The sequence below is a fragment of the Dipodomys spectabilis genome, unplaced genomic scaffold, assembly GCF_019054845.1.
Source record: "Dipodomys spectabilis isolate Male_0828 unplaced genomic scaffold, ASM1905484v1 ptg000004l, whole genome shotgun sequence".
In the NCBI taxonomy this organism is placed as follows: Eukaryota; Metazoa; Chordata; class Mammalia; order Rodentia; family Heteromyidae; genus Dipodomys; species Dipodomys spectabilis.
In genome coordinates this window covers 7,304,371-7,326,287 of record NW_024870681.1, presented here as the reverse complement: position 1 = coordinate 7,326,287, position 21,917 = coordinate 7,304,371, and the positions used below count along the sequence as shown (strand labels likewise).

At 39.9% G+C, this 21,917-nt stretch overlaps 1 protein-coding gene across 13 annotated transcripts in view; it reads right to left on the bottom strand.

Moving 5' to 3' along the window:
- Synrg (synergin gamma) overlaps nt 1-19,493 on the bottom strand; it is a 63,582-nt gene extending 44,089 nt beyond the window's left edge. For 5 of the 13 annotated variants that reach the window (XM_042691355.1, XM_042691372.1, XM_042691382.1 and 2 more), the window contains exons 1-8: nt 19,361-19,493; nt 15,463-15,503; nt 10,942-11,063; nt 9,512-9,642; nt 8,392-8,497; nt 7,366-7,477; nt 2,307-2,609; nt 1,185-1,418 (exon numbers count right to left, since the gene is read on the bottom strand). In XM_042691355.1, coding sequence (XP_042547289.1) covers nt 1,185-1,418; nt 2,307-2,609; nt 7,366-7,477; nt 8,392-8,497; nt 9,512-9,642; nt 10,942-11,063; nt 15,463-15,503; nt 19,361-19,437 — 1,126 coding nt within the window. In that variant the 5' untranslated portion in view covers nt 19,438-19,493. The remainder of the gene's footprint in view (nt 1-1,184; nt 1,419-2,306; nt 2,610-7,365; nt 7,478-8,391; nt 8,498-9,511; nt 9,643-10,941; nt 11,064-15,462; nt 15,504-19,360) is intronic. The other 8 variants (XM_042691413.1, XM_042691429.1, XM_042691452.1 and 5 more) reach the window with 4 other exon arrangements.
- Nucleotides 19,494-21,917: the final 2,424 nt, after the last annotated feature.

Genomic DNA, 21,917 nt, shown 5'->3' with positions numbered 1-21,917 from the left:
GACTTTAATATACATTTTTGCCAATCCAATTTTTTTTTTTTTTTTTTCAGTCATGGGCTTGAACTCAGGGCCTGGACTCTGTCCCTGAGCTCTTTTACTCAAGGCTAGTGCTCTACTACTTTGAGCCATAACATCACTTATGGATTTTGAGTGGTTGACTGGAGATAAGAGTCTCACAGGGACTTTTCTGTCCTGGCTGGCTTCGAACTGCGATCCTTAGATCTCAGCCTCCTGAGTAGCTAGGATTACAGGCATGAGCCACCAGTGCCCAGTCAATCCAATGCTTTTTAACCTGAATATTGCTCCTCCACCAGTAAAATATCCTCCAGAAGTTTGTCTCTTAAGACTACTTACATGCTAACTCATTTCTGAAATTTATAAAACTTGGATATGTGTCAGGCCATGTCTACCACTGTGCTATACTCCCACCCCAAATTTTATATATTATGTATGTGGTACTGGACACCAAACACAGGGCCTGGGCATGTTAGGTAAAGTCCTTTAGAACTGAACTATACCCCTAGCCTCCAAATTTGAATTTTATTTTTGGTGCCAGTCCTGGGGCTTGAACTCAGGGCCTGGGCACTGTCCCTGAGCTTCTTTTTGCTCAAGGTTAGTGTTCTGCCACTTGAGCCACAGCTCTACTTCCTGAAATTTGGATCTTTTTGGCTGCAATGTTTTGTTTCCTGGTTGTTTTTTAGGGCAGGTACTGGGTCTTACTATGTAGCCCAGGATGGCCTATAAATCCATAATCCTCCTGCCTCTAGCATTGAATGCTGTGACTACAGATGTGTGCCACTGCACCCAGCTATGATTTTGGAGAAAGAAAAGTTATATTATCATTGGTGACTTTTCCAGTTATCTTTTAACTTTCCTGGAAGAACAAAGTGGGGGGGGGGGGAAGCTAGCTTTTATAAAAGGAAAGTAAATGTAAGTCAGGAATGATTCTGATTAAGAAAATTCATTATCAAAATCATGTTTTGAAAAGGAATATATAGTGTGTTGAAAGGACTCAGAGCAAAACTTTAGGGGTTAATTGGAGAAAGGACTGTATTAAATATATTTTAAGCAAAAACTTTAAGCAGCAAAATCAAGCAGCATTTATTTTCAGATTAAGGCTTAAAATGTTAGCATTTGAGCGGCATTTGGTTAAACATTTTTTTCTCAATGTTTCTTGAGCTCACCACTCTCTTCAATGGACCGTGTTAGGTCTGAAGTCTTTTCTGCCTCTGCAGGGGTGGTACCATTTACACATCCATCTACAGCAACCCCGTTACTGGCCGTTAAACTGAGACAGTTCTTACTGGAACCTGGGTCTAAGGCTTTGTGCCCAACTTCAGAAGTACTTAATTTAACTTGTTCCTGCCCAGATGTATTGATAGCACAAGACACTAGGAGCTTCTCCTCCAAGGAAGGGCCTAAACAAACAGCATGAAGGGTTATTGGTATATAACTACATATTTCCAATCATTTCAATCATCCCTTTCCACCCTCACATTCTAAAGGGATGGCCCTACATGTGTAATAGACTTGGAGTAACTAATTTGGAGACTTGGAGACTTGAGGGATATGGGAGAAGGAACATAAATGTCACTATCTTGTGACTGTCAAGAATTCGGTAAGTTACTGGGGAGAACAGTACACGCTGCTTCAGAAATGCGGAAACTGACATTTAGAGGTGGCCTCACTTCTGGGTCAATTTCTATATCTGTTAAATGAAAAGGCATGCATTAAGGTCCCCCAGCACAATAAGTGTCTCAAGACAGGGGTAGCATTGTTTCGTAGAGAATAAAAAGTAGAACACAGAATGTTTACAGACTTTTCAAGGACAGCTGATAAGAAAGGAACATTCATGCCTTTTCTACCACCAAGAGTCACTCAGCCAGAAAGAAGCCTTTCTTTCTCCTTTTTCTTTCCTGATTTTGGGTTTGTTGAGGAGGACTCACTGTGCAGACCAGGCTTTTAGCATTCTTGTCTCAGCCTTCCCTAGTGCTAGATTACAGGTGTGCACTCCCATGCTTGGCTTTGAAAGAGCACTTTTTAAAGGAGCTTTCCTAAACTCACTCACTATTCTTACAAAAATGATATTGGTGGGTTTTTTTCCAAACAAAATAATGGTTTCTAGTTTAGTAGCACAAAGTTAAATCATTTTTTTTGGCATGTGCAGGCCCTAAACTTAAAATTTTTGACCCTCTTCATACATTTGTGTTCATACTTCTTTGCTGACCTTACTGTGTTATTCTACTTATGTAACAGATTATCCTAGGATATCTTAAGATGTTTTCATTAATAATAGGACAAGTTACCTGCTTTCTGCATAATGTGTGAAGCTGAAGCAGTGGCGTAATAGGGAATTTGCCCAGGGACACCATGTAAGGCAACAGACACTGGAATCTGAGTTGGAGGGGGAGGCTGTACTCCAGCCTTCTGTGATTGCAACTGGCCAAGTGGGGTGGTGGTATGGAAAGATTGAAAGGGCTGGGCTGTGGAAGGTGGCCCACAGATGGGAACTTCCACAGGGCCCTGCATAAAGTCACTGAATTCATCTTCATCAAGAAAGGCGGATGGTGGGGAGACAGTTTTAGTAGGATGAGATGATGTGGGACAATCTGCAAAATGGAAAATGGCAATGAAACACACAGAAATGAAAATCAACACAGAAATAGAAATTATGATGCAGTACCATTCCAAAGAGACACACTGACATGAATAGTGGAAGTGAACAGTAACAAGGGTCAGGTGGAATTATATAATGCATCCAAATGATGCTGATGTCTGTTTATATACAATTTTACATCATTAATAAAAATGATAGCTATTTTACATTTGGTTTAAAAAAATTAACTCAAAATTTCCTTCTTTTTATTAGGTTAGTTCTCATTTCTTTTCCTGAGACCACCAATAAGTTCACACTAAAGTGGTAATTATTTTTTAAATCCAAATGATTCATCTGCATATTTCCTCAAATTTACATATATCAGATATGAGAAAACTTAGTTGTATGCTGTTCAATACATTTTGGACAGACATATTCTCTGCTTAATTTTATTATTTAGTAAGAAATAATATACAACACAAATATGTAATTTCTTTTATATCATGTCTGATCCACTTACTTTGGAGATCACATTTTAAAAAGTTACCATATGAGGAATTAATATTACATATTCATATTAAATACACAATTAAAGAGATTTTTGTGTTTGTTTTTGTTGGTTCATGGGGCTTGAACTCAGGACTGGGGTGTTATTGCTAAGCTTTTTCATTCAAGGCTAGTGCTCAACCACTTTCAGCCACAGCTCCACTTCTTTTTTTTTTTTTTTTCCGGTCATAGGGTCTGAACTCTGGGCCTGGGCGCTGTCCCTCAGCTCTTCAGCTCAAGGCTAGCGCTCTATCACTTGCGCCACAGCGCCACTTCCGGCTTTTTCTGTTTATGTGGTGTGAGGAATCGAACCCAGGGCCTCATGCTTGCAAGGCATGCACTCTACCGCTGAGCTACCTTCCCAGCCCCCACAGCTCCACTTCTGTTTTTATTTTTGTTGTTGTTTTTGCCAGTTGTGGGGTTTGAACTCTGGGCCTGGAAGCTGTCCCTGAGCTCTTCATCTCAAGGCTAGTGCTCTACCAGTTGAGCCACAGCACCACTTCTGGCTTTTTTTGTTTATGTGGTGCTAAGGAATTGAACCCAGGGCCACATGCATGTGAGGTAGGCACTCTGCCATCTTCCCAGCCCTCCACTACTGATTTGATGGTGGTTAATTGGAATAAAAAGTCTCAAGGATTTTCCTACCTGGGCTAGCTTTGAACCATAATCTTCAGATCTCAGCCTCCTGAATAGCTTGGATTATAGGCATGAGACACTGATGCCCAGCCAAAGTGATGTTTTCTTATGAAAAGTACCCAAACTGGGATATCACAGTGTGCTCAATAAAACAACTCATTTTATTTTTATTTTACTTCTTTGTTGGTTGTGGGGCTTGAACTCAGGCGTTGTCCCTGATCTCTTTTGCTCAAGGCTGGCACTCTACCACTTTGAGCCACATCATCACTTCCAGTTTTCTGGTGGTTAATTAGAGGTAAGAAGCTCATGGACTTTACTGCCTGGGCTGGCTTTGAACTATGATCCTCAGATCTCAGTCTCCTGACGAGCTAGGATTACAGGTGTGAGCCACATGCACCTGGCAATAAAACAACTCATTTTAAGAAAGTATATCTTGACTGACAACTGCATTTAAAAGATTACTCTAGCTTTTATTGTGAAATGTAAGATTCACTCATGTATAAATCTACTCTACAGGAGCTACATTTAGAATGAAGCTAATAAATAATACTATTTTATTGTTGCTTCTTCCCTTTTAGTTACCACGAATAGTTTTAAATCCATTAAAGTGTCATTTGAAAAAGGATACTACATGCTTAGTATACCTCTCTTTAGGATCGATAAAATCTGTAAGCAAAGTTCTATGAAAAATGCAAATTGAATATGCAAAAATTACTATTGTAATTAACAATGGCTACTAAGAGCATGTTGGTTTACATCCTTGATGAGTTTTTAGCAACTTGGAATCTATATCTATATAGATATACATTTTTTTGGTCTTGGAACTCAGGGCCTGGGCACTGTCCTTGAGCCTCTCTGTGCTCAAGGCTAGTGCTCTACTACTTGAGCCACAGGACCACTTCTGGCTTTTTCTGTTTATGTGGTACTGAGGAATCTAACCCAAGGCTTCATGCATGCTAGGCAAGCACTTTACTGCTAAGCCACATTCCCAGCCCCAGCAACTTGGAATATCTCTCTCTCTCTTTTTTTTTTTGGTCGGTCATGGGGCTTGAACTCTGGGTCTAAACGCTGTCCCTCAGCTCTTCAGCTCAACACAAGTGCTCTACCACTTGAGCCACAGCGCCACTTCCAGTTTTCTGGTAGTTTGTTGGAGATAAAGAATCTCACAGACTTTTCCTGCCCGTGCTGGCTTTGAACTCTGATCCTCAGATCTCAGCCTCCTGAGTGGCTAGGATTACAGGTGTGAGCCACCAGTGCCCAGCTTAGTAATATTTTTCAAATGTACTTTGGCATCTATAACTAACAGCTTCCAAGACTAAACCAGTGGTTTTTGTATGTGGCTGAAATTACATCTATAATGGTATATACTTTGACTCACAATATTAATATTGAAACTGTTATATTGCATATTTTAGAATTTAAAAAAAGTCTGGTGGAGAAATTTACAAAATGCCTTTGGTGATAAAAATATTACAAATTGATACCCTTCAGTCCTAAGTTTATGACTGTAATTTGACTGGGATCAAATTAGGCTTGCTTCTGAACAATCTTTTTCTTGCTCAGCATGTAGTGGTTAACTAGAAATTTTCTTTTTGTGTGTGTGGGGGTCCTGAGGTTTGAACTCAGGATCTTGGCATTGTCCCTGAGCTTTTTTGCTCAAGACTGAAGCCCTACTGATTGAACGATACCTCTACTTTCTACTTTTTGTTGGTTAACTGGAGATATGAGTTTCATGGACTTTCCTATTCAGCCTGGCTTTGAACTCAGCCTCCTGAGTAGCTAGAATTACAGGATTGAGCATGTATTGAGACATTGGCTTAGTATAAGTATGCAGATTGAATTCCAGAGATTTGAACATCAAAACAACAATTTGTAGCCTTACAATAAGTTTTCTTCATTGAACAGCTCCTGTTCACCTACATCTGAATGCAAAAAAGAAATTCTTGGGCTGGGAGGTTGGCTCAGTGTTAAAGTGCTTGCCTTGCATGCATGAGGCCCTGGGTTTGATTCCTTAGCACCACATAAGCAGAAAAACGCTGGAAGTGGCACTGTGGCTCAAGTGGTAGGGTGCTAGCCTTGAGCTGAAGAGCTGAGGGACAGTGCTCAGTCCCAGAGTTCAGCCCCCACGACTGACACACATAAAAAAATTCTTCACAGATAGAAGAGTGACTTAAAATGACCATACTCTTGACCTTCTTCTTCCTTTTCTAGGTGTGGTACCAAGTCCACATTTAGTATTAATTTCCAATGTTTACTCTTGTAAAAAACTTTTTTTCCCTGCTGAGCCAAAATCACTTAACTCTTATTATTCGGTTTACAATTTTCATTTTTAGATGTTTTTTTCTTTCTGATCTCAGTAATTGCTGATATTTATTCTTCACTGAATATATACTTTAGGGCATATTTTTGGATTGGGCATTTTAGTATGTAATCTAACTGGTGAAATTAATAGGCCAGAATCAAAACTAGCCCAGAGAATCAAAACTAGCCCAGAAAATCAAGAATTGGTAATAACACTGATGCAAGATTATTTTCATATATATATATATATATACATATATATACATATATGTATATATATATATATAAAATTAAAATATACGAAGTGGTGCTGTGGCTCAAGCGGTAGAGCGCTCGCCTTGAGCTGAAGAGCACAGGGACCCCAAGCCCAGAGTTCAAGCCCCACGACCGACAAAAAAAAAAACAAAAACAACCAAAATTAAAATACAATGGCTTAAAGTAAAATGTTTTGATATAATATTTTTCAGTAGAAGACAGTACTTCTTGTTTGGCTGGATGATTTTATGAAAACCATATACCTATTAATGCTGTCATTGTTGAAATTAGCTGATAATAAATGCCAGGATATTGAATTTTTAAAAGGATATAACAATTATGCAAGTCAAAATAATTAAAACCCCCAAGAGGCTGATGAGTACACTGTATACATGTTTTCCTCCCCTTGCATAACTAATGTATACTCATAAGTAAACCACAAGCCCTTTACTATGCGATGTACCTTTTTTCTTACCTGATGATAAAAACTACAAAAGTTTATTAAAGAAACTTTTATGAGAGCATTATTGAACTCATCATTTCCCCCCCAAAAAAGAAAAAAAGGGGGCATTTTAAGAATATGTAATTTTTTTTTATCACATTCAATAATAAAATATGAACTACCTCATAAAAGGTAAGATTTTAAAACAATAAGGGTAAAGAAGTAAATGTTTTACATTTGCTTTGATTCAACAGATTTTACTAATGTTAACATCCTCATTTACATATAGATTTACAAAGGAAGTAGCAGACAAAAGATTATCCCTTCTAAGAGAAGTTATCTAGGTCAGATCCCTCTGGTGCAGTGCTGGCTGCTTTCTAGGCAGGCACTTACCCTAATGAGCCACACTCCTGCCATTAGGTCAGATCCTTTAAATTTTAAAACATCCAAATATATTCTTAGGTTGAAGGAAAAGTTCTTCAACCATGTATTAGTCAATTAAACATACAAGAACTGTCAGTCAATTAAACATACAAGGATTCTAAGTCACCTTCTAAGAAAAAAAAATTTTCATGTCTCTTAAAACTACCTGATTTCTTAGGGTGTGATACTGGAGTAGGGTGCATCTTTGCGTCTCTGGAAAATCCATCTAAGTTTCCTTTTATGGCCTCCAAAGCATCATCTCTACTCTTCTCTCCTGTCTAAGAGAAAACAAATGTATGTATATTTCATCACTCACCTCTCGCTTGCTCTTCACCCTCCCCAATTGAAAGCATAGTTATTAATGTATTTCTTTCCTTTTCCTTTCCCTCCCTCTCTTTTCTTCTTTTTTCTTTCCTTTCTTTCTTTCTTTCTTCCTTTCTCTCTCTCTCTCTCTCTCTTCTTTGCTTTCTTGCTTTCTGTTGTAGGTTTTGAACTCAGAGCTGGGCACTGTCCTGAACTCTTTCTGCTCAAAGCTAGTGTTCTACCACTTTAGTCACAGCTCTACCTCCAGTTTTCTGGTGGTTAATTGGAGACAAGAGGCTCACAGACTTTTTTGTCTACGCTGGCTCTGAACCATGATCCTCATACATACCTCAGCTAGGAGTACAGGTGTGAGTTACCAGCACTCAATTATATAAACTGCTTCTAATAGATACTTCTAATAGTTTTCTGACCATATATTTCTGAGAACAATTTCTCCAAGTCAGAAAGTCATTGATAAGTATATAAAATGAAGGCACAGAATAAGATTCGACTATAAAAATATTAAAAGGCTCACCCATAATTACTTCAGGATATGGCCGCTTTATAGTAAACATTCCATAAGTGACTTACAGAAATCCATTTCTAGCACTACATTTAAGATTAGTGCTTTCCAAGAAAAAAAATTATTAACGCCACCATGTCACTAAAAAATGAGTTGAGAAGACAATGATTAATCTCTCATTCTTATCAAAAACAGAGGTTGTTACAGAAACATCCCTCATTTTAGAACTCAGATAAAGGAAAAAGAAAGGGATCCATCACAGCCTGGTTTGGCTGGTGCTGCAGTGATAAAAACCAGTGAATGAGGAGGTGCAGGTACATTCAGGGGCTATATGTTTTGGGAGAGAGGAGATAAGAAATACATTACCTTGGGTTTCACACTACTTAGAAGTCTGAGCTTTTGCTTTTGTTCTTCAAACTGGCGTCTTTTTCTTTCTTCCTCTAAGAGTTTTTGCTGCTGTTCAAATCGTTTCCTGCAGAAAAACCAATGTAATAAATCCAGCTTCAAGAAATAACTGTCATAGAGTTCTACTAAGTTTCAGCAGTATCATCCTGCATTCTAGAATTATAGTCTTCATTCCTAATTATATCTTTCATGGCAAGTTCTTTCTATTCTAAAATACTTGAAATCTAAATAATGATTCACTTAAATTATATATATATATATATATATATATATATATATGTATGTATGTATGTATGTATGTATGTCTGTGTGTGTGCATATATATATATTTTTTTGACAATCTTCTTGGGGTAGAAGAGGGTACTAAGGTTTAAACCAGGGCCTCTTACATGCTATGCAAGCAGTCTGCCATTGAGCTATCTATATCCCAACTCTAGAGGAAACATTTTGCATAGAAAAATTAAAGAAGAACAAAAACAAAGAAGGCAGAAAAACATGCACTCTTTGCGTACAAAAAGAAACTTGAGGGTTAAGATGATAGCTCAGAAATAGGGAACTAGCCTAACATTCATGAGGTCCTCGCTTCAATCTCCAGTACCACCAAAGCAAACCAAAGAATGAACCCAAACAAAGAGGGTAACAACCACCAAACATTTTTAGGTCTACATGTAATAGCATATGCCTGTAATCCCAGCACTTGGGAGACTAAGGTAAGAGGATACCACTTTCAAGGTCAGTCTGAGTTGTATCTCGAGTAAATAAAAGTAACAGAAATTTCCTTGGGAAGGTAGTATGTACATAAGAGCAATATTCTGAGAATCAGGGTGCCTGCAAATGTGTCGGTAAACCTCCTGCCTTCACCTCTCCAGGTACTGGGATTATAGGAGCATATCACTACATCACTACTCTAACTTCTAATACAAATATTTTAAAGAGCCCTGTCTCAAAACCAAGTATTTTGAAGAGTTCTACAGGCAATTTGAGTATTTCAGCTTCAAATGTGCACTACAGAGTATTTGTCTATCTATAAAATGGCTTTTATATATATCTCGGTTATCCTTGAGTTATAGAATTCTCTTACTGTTGCTCTTCTGCAAATTGCTTCTGCATGTCTGGAGTATATTGTGGGCCTGGAGGACGCATTCCCAGGAATGGTGCTTGTCCCAGGTAAGGCATTCCAGCAGCTGGCATTGGGCCCATTGGTATTCCTGCCTGCAAAAAACAAAGGAGGAAAATTTTTCTTCCCAATGATTACAAAGAAAAAGTAAATCACATAATAAGCTCTTAATATTTTTATTAGTAAGCCATATAGCACAGCATAATAATAGAAGATTCAAAGAACATAGTCTAGAATGGAAAGCTCTCCATTCTCTGCAGTGCATTAAAGCTGATCACTACTAAAGGTGCAAGAGGAAGCAGAGTTTATAGAATCCTTTAGCTAGGTTTGAAATACAAACACAGGAATATTCTTTCGAACTCACTAATTTTCACATCTTGGAAAAGGTTAGCATGTCTTATATATTTTTGTAATTTCAGCTATAGAATAATGCTGAATTTAAAGAAATGGAAGTCTCTCACCAAGTACCAGGTACCAGAGGTCAGACAAGATGCGGCACATCTACAGCGGTATGGCCAAAGGCATAACTCATATTTTCAGGAAATTTTGGGACATAGTACTGGGGTTTGAACTAAGGGCCTCAAGCTTGCTAGGCAGGTCCTCTACCACTTTAGACACACATCAGCCATTTTAGCTTTATTTATTTATTTTGGATAGAGTCTTATATTTTGGCATAGGGTTGGCTATGGATCACTATCTCCCACATAGCGGGATTAGATAGGATTTACCATGGCTGGTTTATTTGTTGAGGGGTCTTGATAATATTTTGCCTGGCCAGTCTCAAATTGTGATCCTCCTGATATCTGCCCTCTTCAGTACCTGGAGTTACAGGTGTGAGCCACCATGCCCCCACTAGTTTAAAAATCCTTAGAGCATTTGCCTAGCATGTGTGGAGCCCTAGGTTCAATCTCCTGAACAACAAAAAAAGGAAAGAAAGGAAAGGAAGAGAAAGAAAAAAAGAATGAAAAAAGAAATTGTGGCAAATGCCTATAGTTCCAGCTATTTGGGAGGCTAAAGGAGAATCATGTGAACACATACATTCAAAGTAGAACCCTCATCTGAAAAAAAAAAAAAGCCAGGTATTGGTGGCTCACAAGGCTGAGATTTGAGAATCACAATTCAAAGCCAGCCCAGGCAGTAAAGTCCATGAGATTCATCTCCAATTAACCACTAGAAAACTGGAAGTGGCACTGGTGGCTCAAAAGTGGCAGAGCACTAGCTTTGAACAAAAGCGCTCAGGGATAGCACTCAGGCTCTAAGCTCAAGCCCCATGGCTGACAAGAAAAGAAAAAAAAATCACATCTCAAAATATAACATTAAACGTTTAAGAACACAGTTGTTGGTATGCAGACCTCTAGTGATAAACAGTAACTTCATAAACAATAAACAAGTACCTGCATAGCAATGGGTCCTTGGGACATTTGAGAGCCATAATTCATTCCCATCATGCCTTGCATATTAGGCTGCATGACAGAGACCATAGGAAATCCTTGTTGCTGCATTGGCATGAGGCCTGTTAAAAAACATCAAGACATTGTTAAAGTAGCATGTTTTAAAGTTTATTTTTTTTTTATTTTCTCACCTCAGATCATAAAGTTTATTTTCTTAAAACCATAAGTACAGCTGGGTGTTGGTGGCTCATGCCTATAATCCTAGCTACTCAGGAAACTGAGATCTGAGGATCTCAGTTCATAGCCAGCCCAGGCAGGAAATTCCGTGAGGCTCTTATCTCCAATTAACTAGCACAAAGCTGGAAATGGAGCTGTGGCTCAAATGGCAGATCACCAGGCTTGGTGAAGGAGAGAAGGGATAGTGCCCAGGCTCTGAGTTCTCATGTCTTCCTTAAGCCTTGTGAGAGGCCTTGAGCCATAATCAACTTAGCAAAACTACTTACAGACACGTTACAGGTTACAAAATACTAAAATGTTTAGTTTTTAAAGTTTGGGGATAATTTGTTATGCGGCAGCAGGTAACTGATAACAGTTAAAGAGCATGAATTCTGGGAGCCAATTAGAAGTACCACTTACTAGCTTTGGTTTTTCATAACTTCTTTCTGTATCTTGGCTTCTCATCTGTAAAACTGCTTAATGCTTATTATATAAAAAATAGTTCTTCTTCCTCCTTATGTGAATAGTGAATGTAACATTTATCACAAACACAGTCACTGGCATGCAAAGTATATAATTAAATGAAAGGGAAACTTTTGTTTTCCTATATCTCTTCCAACTATCCCCAGGATCAGAGGACAATGAATATACATATGATGCATTTGGGGATTTAATAAATAGTAAAATATGGCTTGGTGACACCAAATTAAAAACCCTTATATAGCTTGAAGTTAACTTTCATTCTAATATTGCATTTTATTATATCATCTTAAGCTCATATTGGTTTGACTAGAAGATTTTTTTTTTTTAATTTGCCAATCGTGGGGCTTGAACTCTGGGCCTGGGTACTGTCCCTGGGCTTTTTATTCAAGGCTAGCATTCTACCACTTGAGCCACTGTGCTACTTCTGGCTTTTTTTGTGATTTATTGGAGATGAGAGTCTCATGGACTTTGCTGCCTGGGCTGGCTTCAAACTGAGATCCTCAGATTTTAGGCTCCTTAGTAGCCAGTATTACAGGTATACATGACTGGTGCCCAGCTTTGCTACAAGTTTTTTGTTGGTTTGTTTGTTTGCATTACTGGGGATTGAACTCAGGACCTGATGCTTACTAGGAAAGTACTCTACCACTTAAGTCACACCCCCTAGTCCAGTTTTTTTAAAAATTTCATGTATTTTTATTATAAAGGTGATATACAGAGGGATTATAAGGCATGTAATGAATTCCTTTCATACACTGTCTTCTGTCCCCGCATTCATTCCCAGTTCCTCCCTCCCAATCTCTACCCATGAGCTGTATAGTTCACTTTCATCCAAGTCTGGTGAGTTTCACTACTGTACTTTTTTATACCCCTTTTCTCTTGAGTTCTGTACCTCTACCTTCTTGGAAGATATACATCTGAATACACCATACATAAAGAAAAGAAGAGAGATCTCATTTACATCAGTTTTTCTTTTCTTCCTTTTTTCTTTTTCTTTTTTTTCTGGTCCTGGGGCTTGAACTCTGAGCCTGGGCACTAACCCTGAGCTTCTTTTTGCTTAAGGCAAACACTCTAACACTTGAGCTACAGAAACACTTCTGGGCCGGGCGCTGGTGGCTCACGCCTGTAATCCTAGCTACTCAGGAGGCTGAGATCTGAGGATCGCGGTTCAAAGCCATTCCGGGCAGGAGAGACCATGAGACTCCTATCTCCAATAAACCACCAGAAAACTGGAAGTGGCACTGTAGCTCAAGTGGTAGAGCGCTCGCCTTGAGCTGAAGAGCTGAGGGACAACGCCCAGGCCCAGAGTTCAAGCCCCACGACCGACAAAAAAAAAAAAGAAAAAAAAAAAGAAACACTTCTGGCTTTTTTGAGTTTATTGGAGATAAGATTCTCACGGAATTTCTTGTCCAGGCTGGCTTTGAACTGTGATTCTCAGATCTCAGCCTCCTGAGTAGCCAGGATTACAGGCGTGAGCCACAGCGCTCAGCTCAGTTTTACCTTTTTTTTTTTGGTTGGTCGTGGGGCTGGAACTCTGGGCCTGAGCTCTGTCTCTGAGCTCTGCAGCTCAAGGCACGCGTTCTACCACCTGAGCCATAGCATCACTTGCAGTTTTCTGGTGATTAAATGGAGATAAGGGTCTCACAGACTTTGTTGTCCTGGTTGGCTTTAAAGTGTTATCCTCAGATCCTCCTGTGTAGCTAGGATTACAGGCATGAACAACCAGCGCCCGGCTACAGTTTTACTTTTTTAAACCAAAATTTCAGTATAAAAGGTAAAGGTCATTTGAGCATCATTGGCTCATACCTATAATCCTAGTTACTTAGGAGTCTAAGAGATGAAGCTTGTGGTTTGAAGCCTGACTTGGCAGAAAAATCCAAAAGACTCAATCTCCAATTAACCAGTCAAAAAGCTGGACTGGAGGTATGGCTCAAGTAGTAGAGCACCAGCTTTGAACAAGAAAGCTGAGTGAGAACATACGGTCCTGAGTACAAGCCCCTGTATTGGCACACACAAAGAAAAGTTTAAAAATTAAAAAATAAAGGTCTAGAAAAGTATATATTTTGTAGTTTCTGTTACTTCCCAAATTAATTATATCTAGCTTAATTTCAGAAGCATGGACATTTACATTTCTAGGTAACGACTCTTAAGAGGCAGGGCAGCCATTTATTCATTCAATCATTTATTCAAGTATTTGAGGACCTATTCCATGTTAGGAAACACAACAATGAACAAAACCAGGTCTTTCCTCTCATGGAATTTATACTGTAATACATGCAGGTACTGTATAGACAGGGCAAAAACTGAAGCAGGATAATGGGGAAGAGGAGAGTCAAAGTGTGGAGCAGCTGCTTTTTTTGGTAAGACAGATTCACAAAACTTTTGCCAAAAAAAACCTCACAAACTTTTGCCAACATTTGGTCAAAGACCTGAAGGAAGTAAGGGAGCAAGCCACCCAGATATCTGAATAGTATTTCAGACAAAGGAATCTCAAATGCAAAGAGCATGAAGTACAATGGTAAATTAGACTGAAGAGATTAAATAAAGCCATGGTGAAATGTTCTCCCTCTTACTCTTTGGATTTAAACTTTTTTTTTATTAAAATAATAAAATAGTAGCTTGAACTACAGGTGTGAGCTACCAGTACATAGCTATTTTATCATTATTATTTTAGTTCTGGATGGGCAACTCAGGTTTGTGGCTTAACTTTGGTAAGCACTAAAGTATAAATGGAAAAAAGAATTTTCTATCCTATCTCTTGTTTAAGTACTTGTGACCTTGTGGCCACTTCTGCTGTTGTTTTCTTGTATATGCTTTTAGAAATGATCTATACATAAAGTCTTAAATGATCAAGAAGTCATTCTAGTATAATTTATTTTAAAACCTTTCACAACAATTCTAAATTGATGAAGAAAAAAAATATATCAGGCATCCTTTAGGATCTTTTCTTCTTCAGTTTCCTTCCTCCCTATGTAGGTTTTTATGTGATAGGTTTTTATGTGAAAGTTTATAAAAATGCAAAAGAAAAAAAGACCACATATGATAATAAGCAAATAAGTCTGTAATACTTTCTGAAGGAACAAAGATCTCAAGCTACTTGATCTAAATATGGGACACATTTAATGACAGATAGCTTAAATAATATATAAATGTGAACACAATGAAAAGAATACAACTGACCTTTGGAAAAAAATTTCCCTGAAACTCAACCTTCATCATTGATTACAAATGGCTACAAGAGAACTACTGATCACCTCCCGAGTGATTCTTTATCTTTCATCTCTGTTGGTAACCTTGGAGTCTCTGTTTCTCCAGCACATATACCATAACCACTCAACACTGGCTTGGAGAAAAGCACCACTTTTCAGAAACAACTTGGCACCTGAGGTGGGTGGAGGGAATATGCTGGAATAAAAGAAGTGAGCAGAAAGAAGCAGAAGGACAGACATAGTGCTCCTCCAATGCTGGGTTCCAAGCAGCATGGGTCTAGATAACATTCTTGACTACTAACTTCTTAAAGACAGAGCCAGAATTGATATTGGTGAGTCTTAGCTCTCTTTCTTTTCTCTTTCTTTCTTCCTTTCTTACTTCTTTCTTTTTTGCTGGTCCTGGGGCTTGAACTCAAGGACTAGGAATTATCCCTGAGCTTTGGTGCTAAAGGATAGTGCTCTACTACTTGAGCTACAGTGCCACTTCCATCTTTTTTTCTGAGTAGTTTATTGGAGTCTCACGGACTCTACTGCCCAGACTGGAACCCACAATCCTCAGATCCCAGCAGAGTCCCAGCACTGAAGTAACAAAATAAAACATCCTTACAGTTTCACATACCTTGAGGCGGTCTTATTCCACCTGAAACAGGAAACATGAAGCTGAAAACAGAAGTAAAAATACATGATGATCTTATGTACCAATACTTCAAACAAAACATGTTTGTTTGTTTTTTTATTTTGAAACAGGTTCTTGTTATATAGCCTAGGAAAGCCTCAAACTTAATACATAGTCAAGGCTGGCCTTGAACTCATGATCCTCCTGTCTCTACCTTTCCAGTGATAGGATTACAGGCAAGCATCACTACATCCAACATGTAATTCATTAAATAAATGAAAGAATTGTGGACTGGGGCTAGTGTTTGAACTCAGGGGCCTGTGCTCACTCACTCAGACTTTTTCATTCATAGGTGGTGCTCTACTACTTAAGCTACACCTCCAGCACAGATTTTTGCAGTTTAATTGGAGATGAAGGTTTTTGGACTTTTCTGGCGGGCTTCAACTGTTGATCCTCAAGATCTCAGCCTCCTGAACAGCTAGGATTACTGGTATAAGCTACTGGTGCCTAGGATTTTTGTTTTGTTTTAAATCCATATTTACATGTATTAAAAGTTCAGTCCTCTTCATGACTAATACTGCATTGTATGGCCGGTCTTGAACTCAATGAACTTTCTGAACTCAAATCGTCTTCTGCCTCATGGATAGCTAAGGCTACACCTGCTAACTATATCAGAGTTTGTTGGGGTTTTTTGGTGGGGGAGCACTATGGGAATTTGAATTCTGGAGGTTCACAGTTGTTAGTCAAAGGCTCTATCACTTAAGCCATTCCCCTAGCCCTTTTTGCTTTTTAGGCTGTTTTTTTGTTTGTTTTTTTTGTAGAATCTCAGGCTTTTTCTCAGCTGGCCTTGGATTTGGATCCTATGCCTACAGGCTACCAAGGATTGAAGGCACTGTTATACCTGGCTTGTTTGTCACAGTTCCAACTAAGACAACTATAAAGACAACACTACATCTTAGAAATGTATACAGGCAACTCACAAAAATAGTCTATGGAGGGATAGAACCCTTGCCAAACAAGCTTAAGTTCCTGAATTCAATTCCTAGCATCATTTAAAAAACAACACAAACAAAACCAAAATTAAGTCACACTAAACATGACTTACTCTAGTTAAAACTTGGCAAGCCAACTGCCTACTGATTTATGTACTATTTGCATGCTCTATGAAATACTTAGTATCAACGTGCTTAAAGACTGGCTAGTCAGCAGCTAACTACAACACTGATAAGACAGCAAAAGTTCACAACAAATGGGCAGGAATAAAATGATTTGATCTCAAAGGTAAAAACATTAAAGGTAAAAGCACTAAAATCTCCATGTGAAAGCATACCTGTGAACTCTACTTGTGACATTATTTGCCTCTTCATCCTTCCTTTTCAGTTATCTTTGCTACTAACCTAGATTTTCTACTAGCCTTCACTTCTCAGGCCTGAATTCCTAAAGACACTAAGGCCTGAGAAATAACTTGTTTCATGACAGGACAGACATGTTTCTTGTACATGTCTCCTCCACTACTTACAGGTTATTGCCTGCATTGATAATTGTGTATGCCCTACAACTGATGTTATGTATATCCAAATAGCCTTAGGCAGGAAAAAAAAAGTTCTTCATCCCTATATAGATCTCTCTACCTTCAGACTCTGTGGTTTCTAGTTCATCTAATACAAAAAGTGAGGTATATCTTCCTTCATAACAGTAAGGACCACTTAATAATCCCTTAGGAAGATGCAAACCTGGGATTTAATTGTAACATCAACTTCATGAGTTTAACCTCACAGGCTTCTCTAGTTTGACGCTATTTTCCTTTTCAATTTTATCTCATAAAACTTGTCTTTCCATGCAGTCCCAGTCAACCTGGCAGTGTAGGTACACTGTTTCCTAGACCTTTCTTCCCTCCTCTATGCCAACCTTTTGCTTCTTTCTCCACTGAGTGGCCCAGCTGAAATATAACTTATTTCAATATAGGTGAAATCCAGATATTTAGACTTGTGTGTGTGTGTGTGTGTGTGTGTGTGTGTGTGTGTGTGTGGCATTTGAACTTAGGGCCTCATACTTGATAGACAGGTGCTCTACCACTTGAGCCACATCTCCAGCCCTTTTTGGTTTGGGTTATTTTTTTCATATAAAATCTTTTTGCCTAGGCTGGGCTCAGACCAAGATCCTCCAACCTAAGCCTCCCATGTATCTGGGAGAGTCCAATATAGCAACATTACACATGGGCTGGCCTCAAACTTGGATCCTCTTGTTCTCCTTGTCCAGGTAGCTGGGATTACAGGCATCATCCAAGACACCAGGCTCCAAGTTTTTTTTGACCGTACTGGAGTTTGAACTCAGGGCCTTGAACTTGCTTACCATTTGAGCCATGTTCATCATGAGCTGGCCTGGAATGTAGTCTCCTGCATAACTTAGGATGACATGCTCATGCTACTTTATCAAGTTATGAGTTGAGAAGGTATCAAACTAACTTTTCTGCTTGGTCTGGATTCAATCTGTAATATAAACTCTCTTTCTGCACTTCAGGTTATTTCCACCAAAGTTTAACAATTGAAATTTGGGTGTAGAATACCAAATTGTTTCACGTTAATTATTATTGGTGCCACTATTAATCATATGTTTTATCAAATTAATGCCACTCAACAGTATTTTAGAAACTGTCATATTTTAAAAAATTGCGATTGTATGTTTTTCCTCTCCAGCCAGACTTATTTATACAAGGTGTTTGTGAAAGATGCTACAAATAGTGCACAATGGAAACAAGTCATTTTAGTTAAAGCAAATCATTTAAAGTTGTGGAGAGGAAATGAAAAATGGGCTAACAGGCCATTTTTACCAGAGTGCTTGCTTGTTCTTGCTCTCTCATTATACACACACACATACACAAACATACACACTTGCAAAAGGTAGTAACATGAAAGACCTCACACATATACAGTGTTCCTATGAATTACATAGGAAAAAAGAAAACACTTAACACATTGTTTTCCAAAGATCATTTCAGATAGTGAAGATAGTGAATCTGACCTCCAAATGTATGTTTAGCTAACAAATCACACTAGATCGTTATCAAAGTGGAGTTGAGGACTTGCTGGATGGGATACAACATTTCCTAAGATGATGATAACTTGCCCCACTGCATATGTAAATTCCATTACCGTTTCGGGCATGAGAAGCACAGGCTGCTTGCTATTAACTGGTATGTGTGTGTATGTGTGTGTGTACATAACAAAGGACAGGGCTTTTTTGATGTTGTTTTAAGGACGAAACGAAAGTCTGGAAGCCCTGTGCATAACTGCTGTTCAACAGCGAATTCTGTTCTGAATACCTTAAAAAAAAAAAAAGAAAAGAGAGACAAGTCTTTAAGAGTTAGGTCTAGAAGGCCAAGAGTTCTATCACAAGGCAATGACCAAGTCAAAGGTAGTTTGGATTTCCCTTATGTTTGTCATATGTTAACACAAAAAGAGCAGGACCTGACACTGTAAAGGAGGCGAGGACAAAATAGCCCCCCCCCCCGCCACACACACACGCACACGCACACGCGCACGCACAGGTGTCTCGGTACCCCTGTGAACAGCCTCGGAGCCCCGGAGCCGGGCAGCTTGGGCGGCTCCAGAAGCAGAGGCCCGGCCCGGAGACGCCTTCCCCGCCCCCCGCCCCGGCACGGCTCGCGCGGCCCTCCCCTCCGCCGCGGGCAGCAGGTGCCTCTGCGCCCCACACCCCGGCTCCGCGCGCCCGGACTCGTCGCCCCGCGTCCGGGGCTTCTCTCGCCACCCACTTCAAAGGACAAGGGTCTGAGAGGCTCAGCCCAAACCGCCATAACCGTCACACAGCCCCCCGTGGAGCCGATGGGTCGCGGGGACGTCCTGAGGCCGGCCGGCCTCCGACCCCAGCTCTTCACACCCACCTGCCTCCTCCCGCGGCCCCCGCGCCGGTTCCCGAGGCCCCGCCGCCGCCAGCTCCCGTTCCCGGCCGCAGCGCCATCTTGCTCCCGGCCCGTCGCCGTCGCTGTGGCCGCCGCCGCCGCCGCCGCCGCCGCTGCCTCCGTCTCCTCAGTGCCAGTAGCTGTCAGCGGAAGACAGGCACTTCCGGAGCAAACGCCAGGCCCCACCTCGCCGCGGCCCGGGCGACGGGGCGGGGCGGCGCATCCACGTGACCCCTCCCCGCCCCGTCACGTGACCCCGCACCGCGGGGCGGGGGGCCTCGGGTGGTCTGGACTCTCCAGGAAAAGCACGCCCTCGGGTGCAGTCGGGGGCCGCGAGGCCGGCGCCGTCGCCCTCCCTGGGCAGCCAGCGTCTCTCTCAGTGAAGAGAGTGGACTGGGTCCTCGTGTTTAGAGGATGGGCACGCAGGTGTTCTTGGTTACTCTTTACTAGAGAGCTCGCGTGTTTCTTTCATAGCTGCACAGCTCTACTTCTGTCACTCGGACGCTGAATGCAATGAAAAACCTCTAAGGCGCACTAGTTCTGCTAGTTCTGCCTACGTGCCACTGGGGAGCACCTTTGTTTTCCATTCTGGCAAGCAGGAACAGTAGGATTTACTCTGAATCTATCTGGGCATTTTTGTTTATTTTCACTCTGATCTCTTTTATGTGATTCCCCGCTACCCCCACCTAGCTGGAAGCATCCCATGAAGGCCAAGCGTTTAAGTTTTTCAAGCCCTCAAGCCATGGATGATAATTGGCTTCTCAGCTTTGAGGAAAAAAGATTGCATTGATTGGTTATCAGGCACAAATCACTGGTCAGCAGTCTTCAGTGCAGTTGAAGATCTGATTATCTAATACTGACATTTCATAGATGAATAGAATCAATGTTATGTTAACAGAATTTGCCCAGATTAGGAAGCTACAAACAGGACCAATTCAGTTTGATTGCAAAACTCTATCTTGCTCTTTTCATGAGTACAATTCAATTATACATTCCTTTGTCTTTATTCACTCGTTTCACTCCTCCCCTTCCTTGGGCAAAGCTGAAATACTTGTACCAGACGATTTCTAGCTGACAAAGGAGTTTAAATTCGATATTAATCCATTGACAAACCTTTTAAACTTTTAAACTTTTTTAAACCTTTTAAACAAATACTTTTAAACTACTAAACCTGTACTCCTCCCCCCACACTTCAAATTTTAACATTTGTTGGAGGAATATCTGTGGAACTTAGAAAATTCCCCAATTTATTACCATCAATTACTTAGTGTTATTTTGATATGCCCATATCTGTATGCAGTGTATAAAGAAATATTTCCTGTTTCAGGCACAGTGCTAGGTACTTCCAATCTTGAGACAAGAACAATTTCATAAATGAAAAAAAATCAAGCTCTAAGGAATTGGAGAAGTTTTTCAGTCATGCAGCTAGCAAATGGGTTGAAACATTATACCAACTTCCTACGTACTGAGTCAAGGATCTATTTGCAAATTAAAAAATTAGGACTAAATCCCATTAAATACATTAAGATGAACAATCTTGGTCCCATCTAAAAATTCAATACAGAATCTACCTGTGCTGATTCTAGAATGAAAAGCTGAGTAAAGGAAGTCTTACCTATATTATAGTTATTGTGGTAGTGGTGCTCATAATCATGTCACTGTAAGTTCCTCAATTGCCTGAACTTTTATTCCACTGTATGCAACTAGTAACCAAGTAGCCCACAGTGAAGTCTCACTCACCATCTGGTTATAATCCTTTACTTTGGCAAAGACTTGCTTACTCAATGGATGAAAATGATCAAGACTTAGGAAAGGTAAGCTGGAAGAAAATGAAACCAGGTGTATCAAGTAACTGGACCATGCTTCCTTATCAGAAGAAACATTGTTATCAAAATTATCTTGAATGGAAAGAACATGGTTAAATGATGAAGAATGAAGTAAGAAGGGGAGATCTGGTCATTTCGCAGTTGCAACATTACAACAGCTAAATGTGAACTATCTTATCAATGAGGTAATAAGGACATTTAAACAGACCAAATAATTTTAAATCCCAAGTAACTTGAATAACCAACCAGTCATGAAAGAGGCATTTCTTTATTGTGGTTTATACCATCAAGGACATTAACAAAGGAAGAAATATTTTAAAAAAAGCAGTAGGTTTCTTTTTTTGCTGATTCTGAGGCACTGTCCCTGAGTCTTTTTGTACTCAAAGCTAGCATTCTACCACTTCCAGCTTTTTCTGAGTGGTTTACTGGAGAGTCTCATGGACTTTTCCGCCTGGGCTGGCTTCAAACCACAATCCTATCTCAGCCTCCTGAGTAGCTAGGATTACAGGCATGAGCTACGGGCACCTGGCAGAGGAGTAGGTTTCTTCTTGGCAGACCCCACGAACTGTATCTTGTCCATTCCCCCACCCCTGTCCTGCCAGAAAAAACTAGGACAGGAGGTAGAAATAGCCAATCTCTAGATTTTACTTTAAAATCCTGTTCCAGATGCCTCTTTTCAGTATACTTCACACTTTCCTTCACACTGAAGGGAG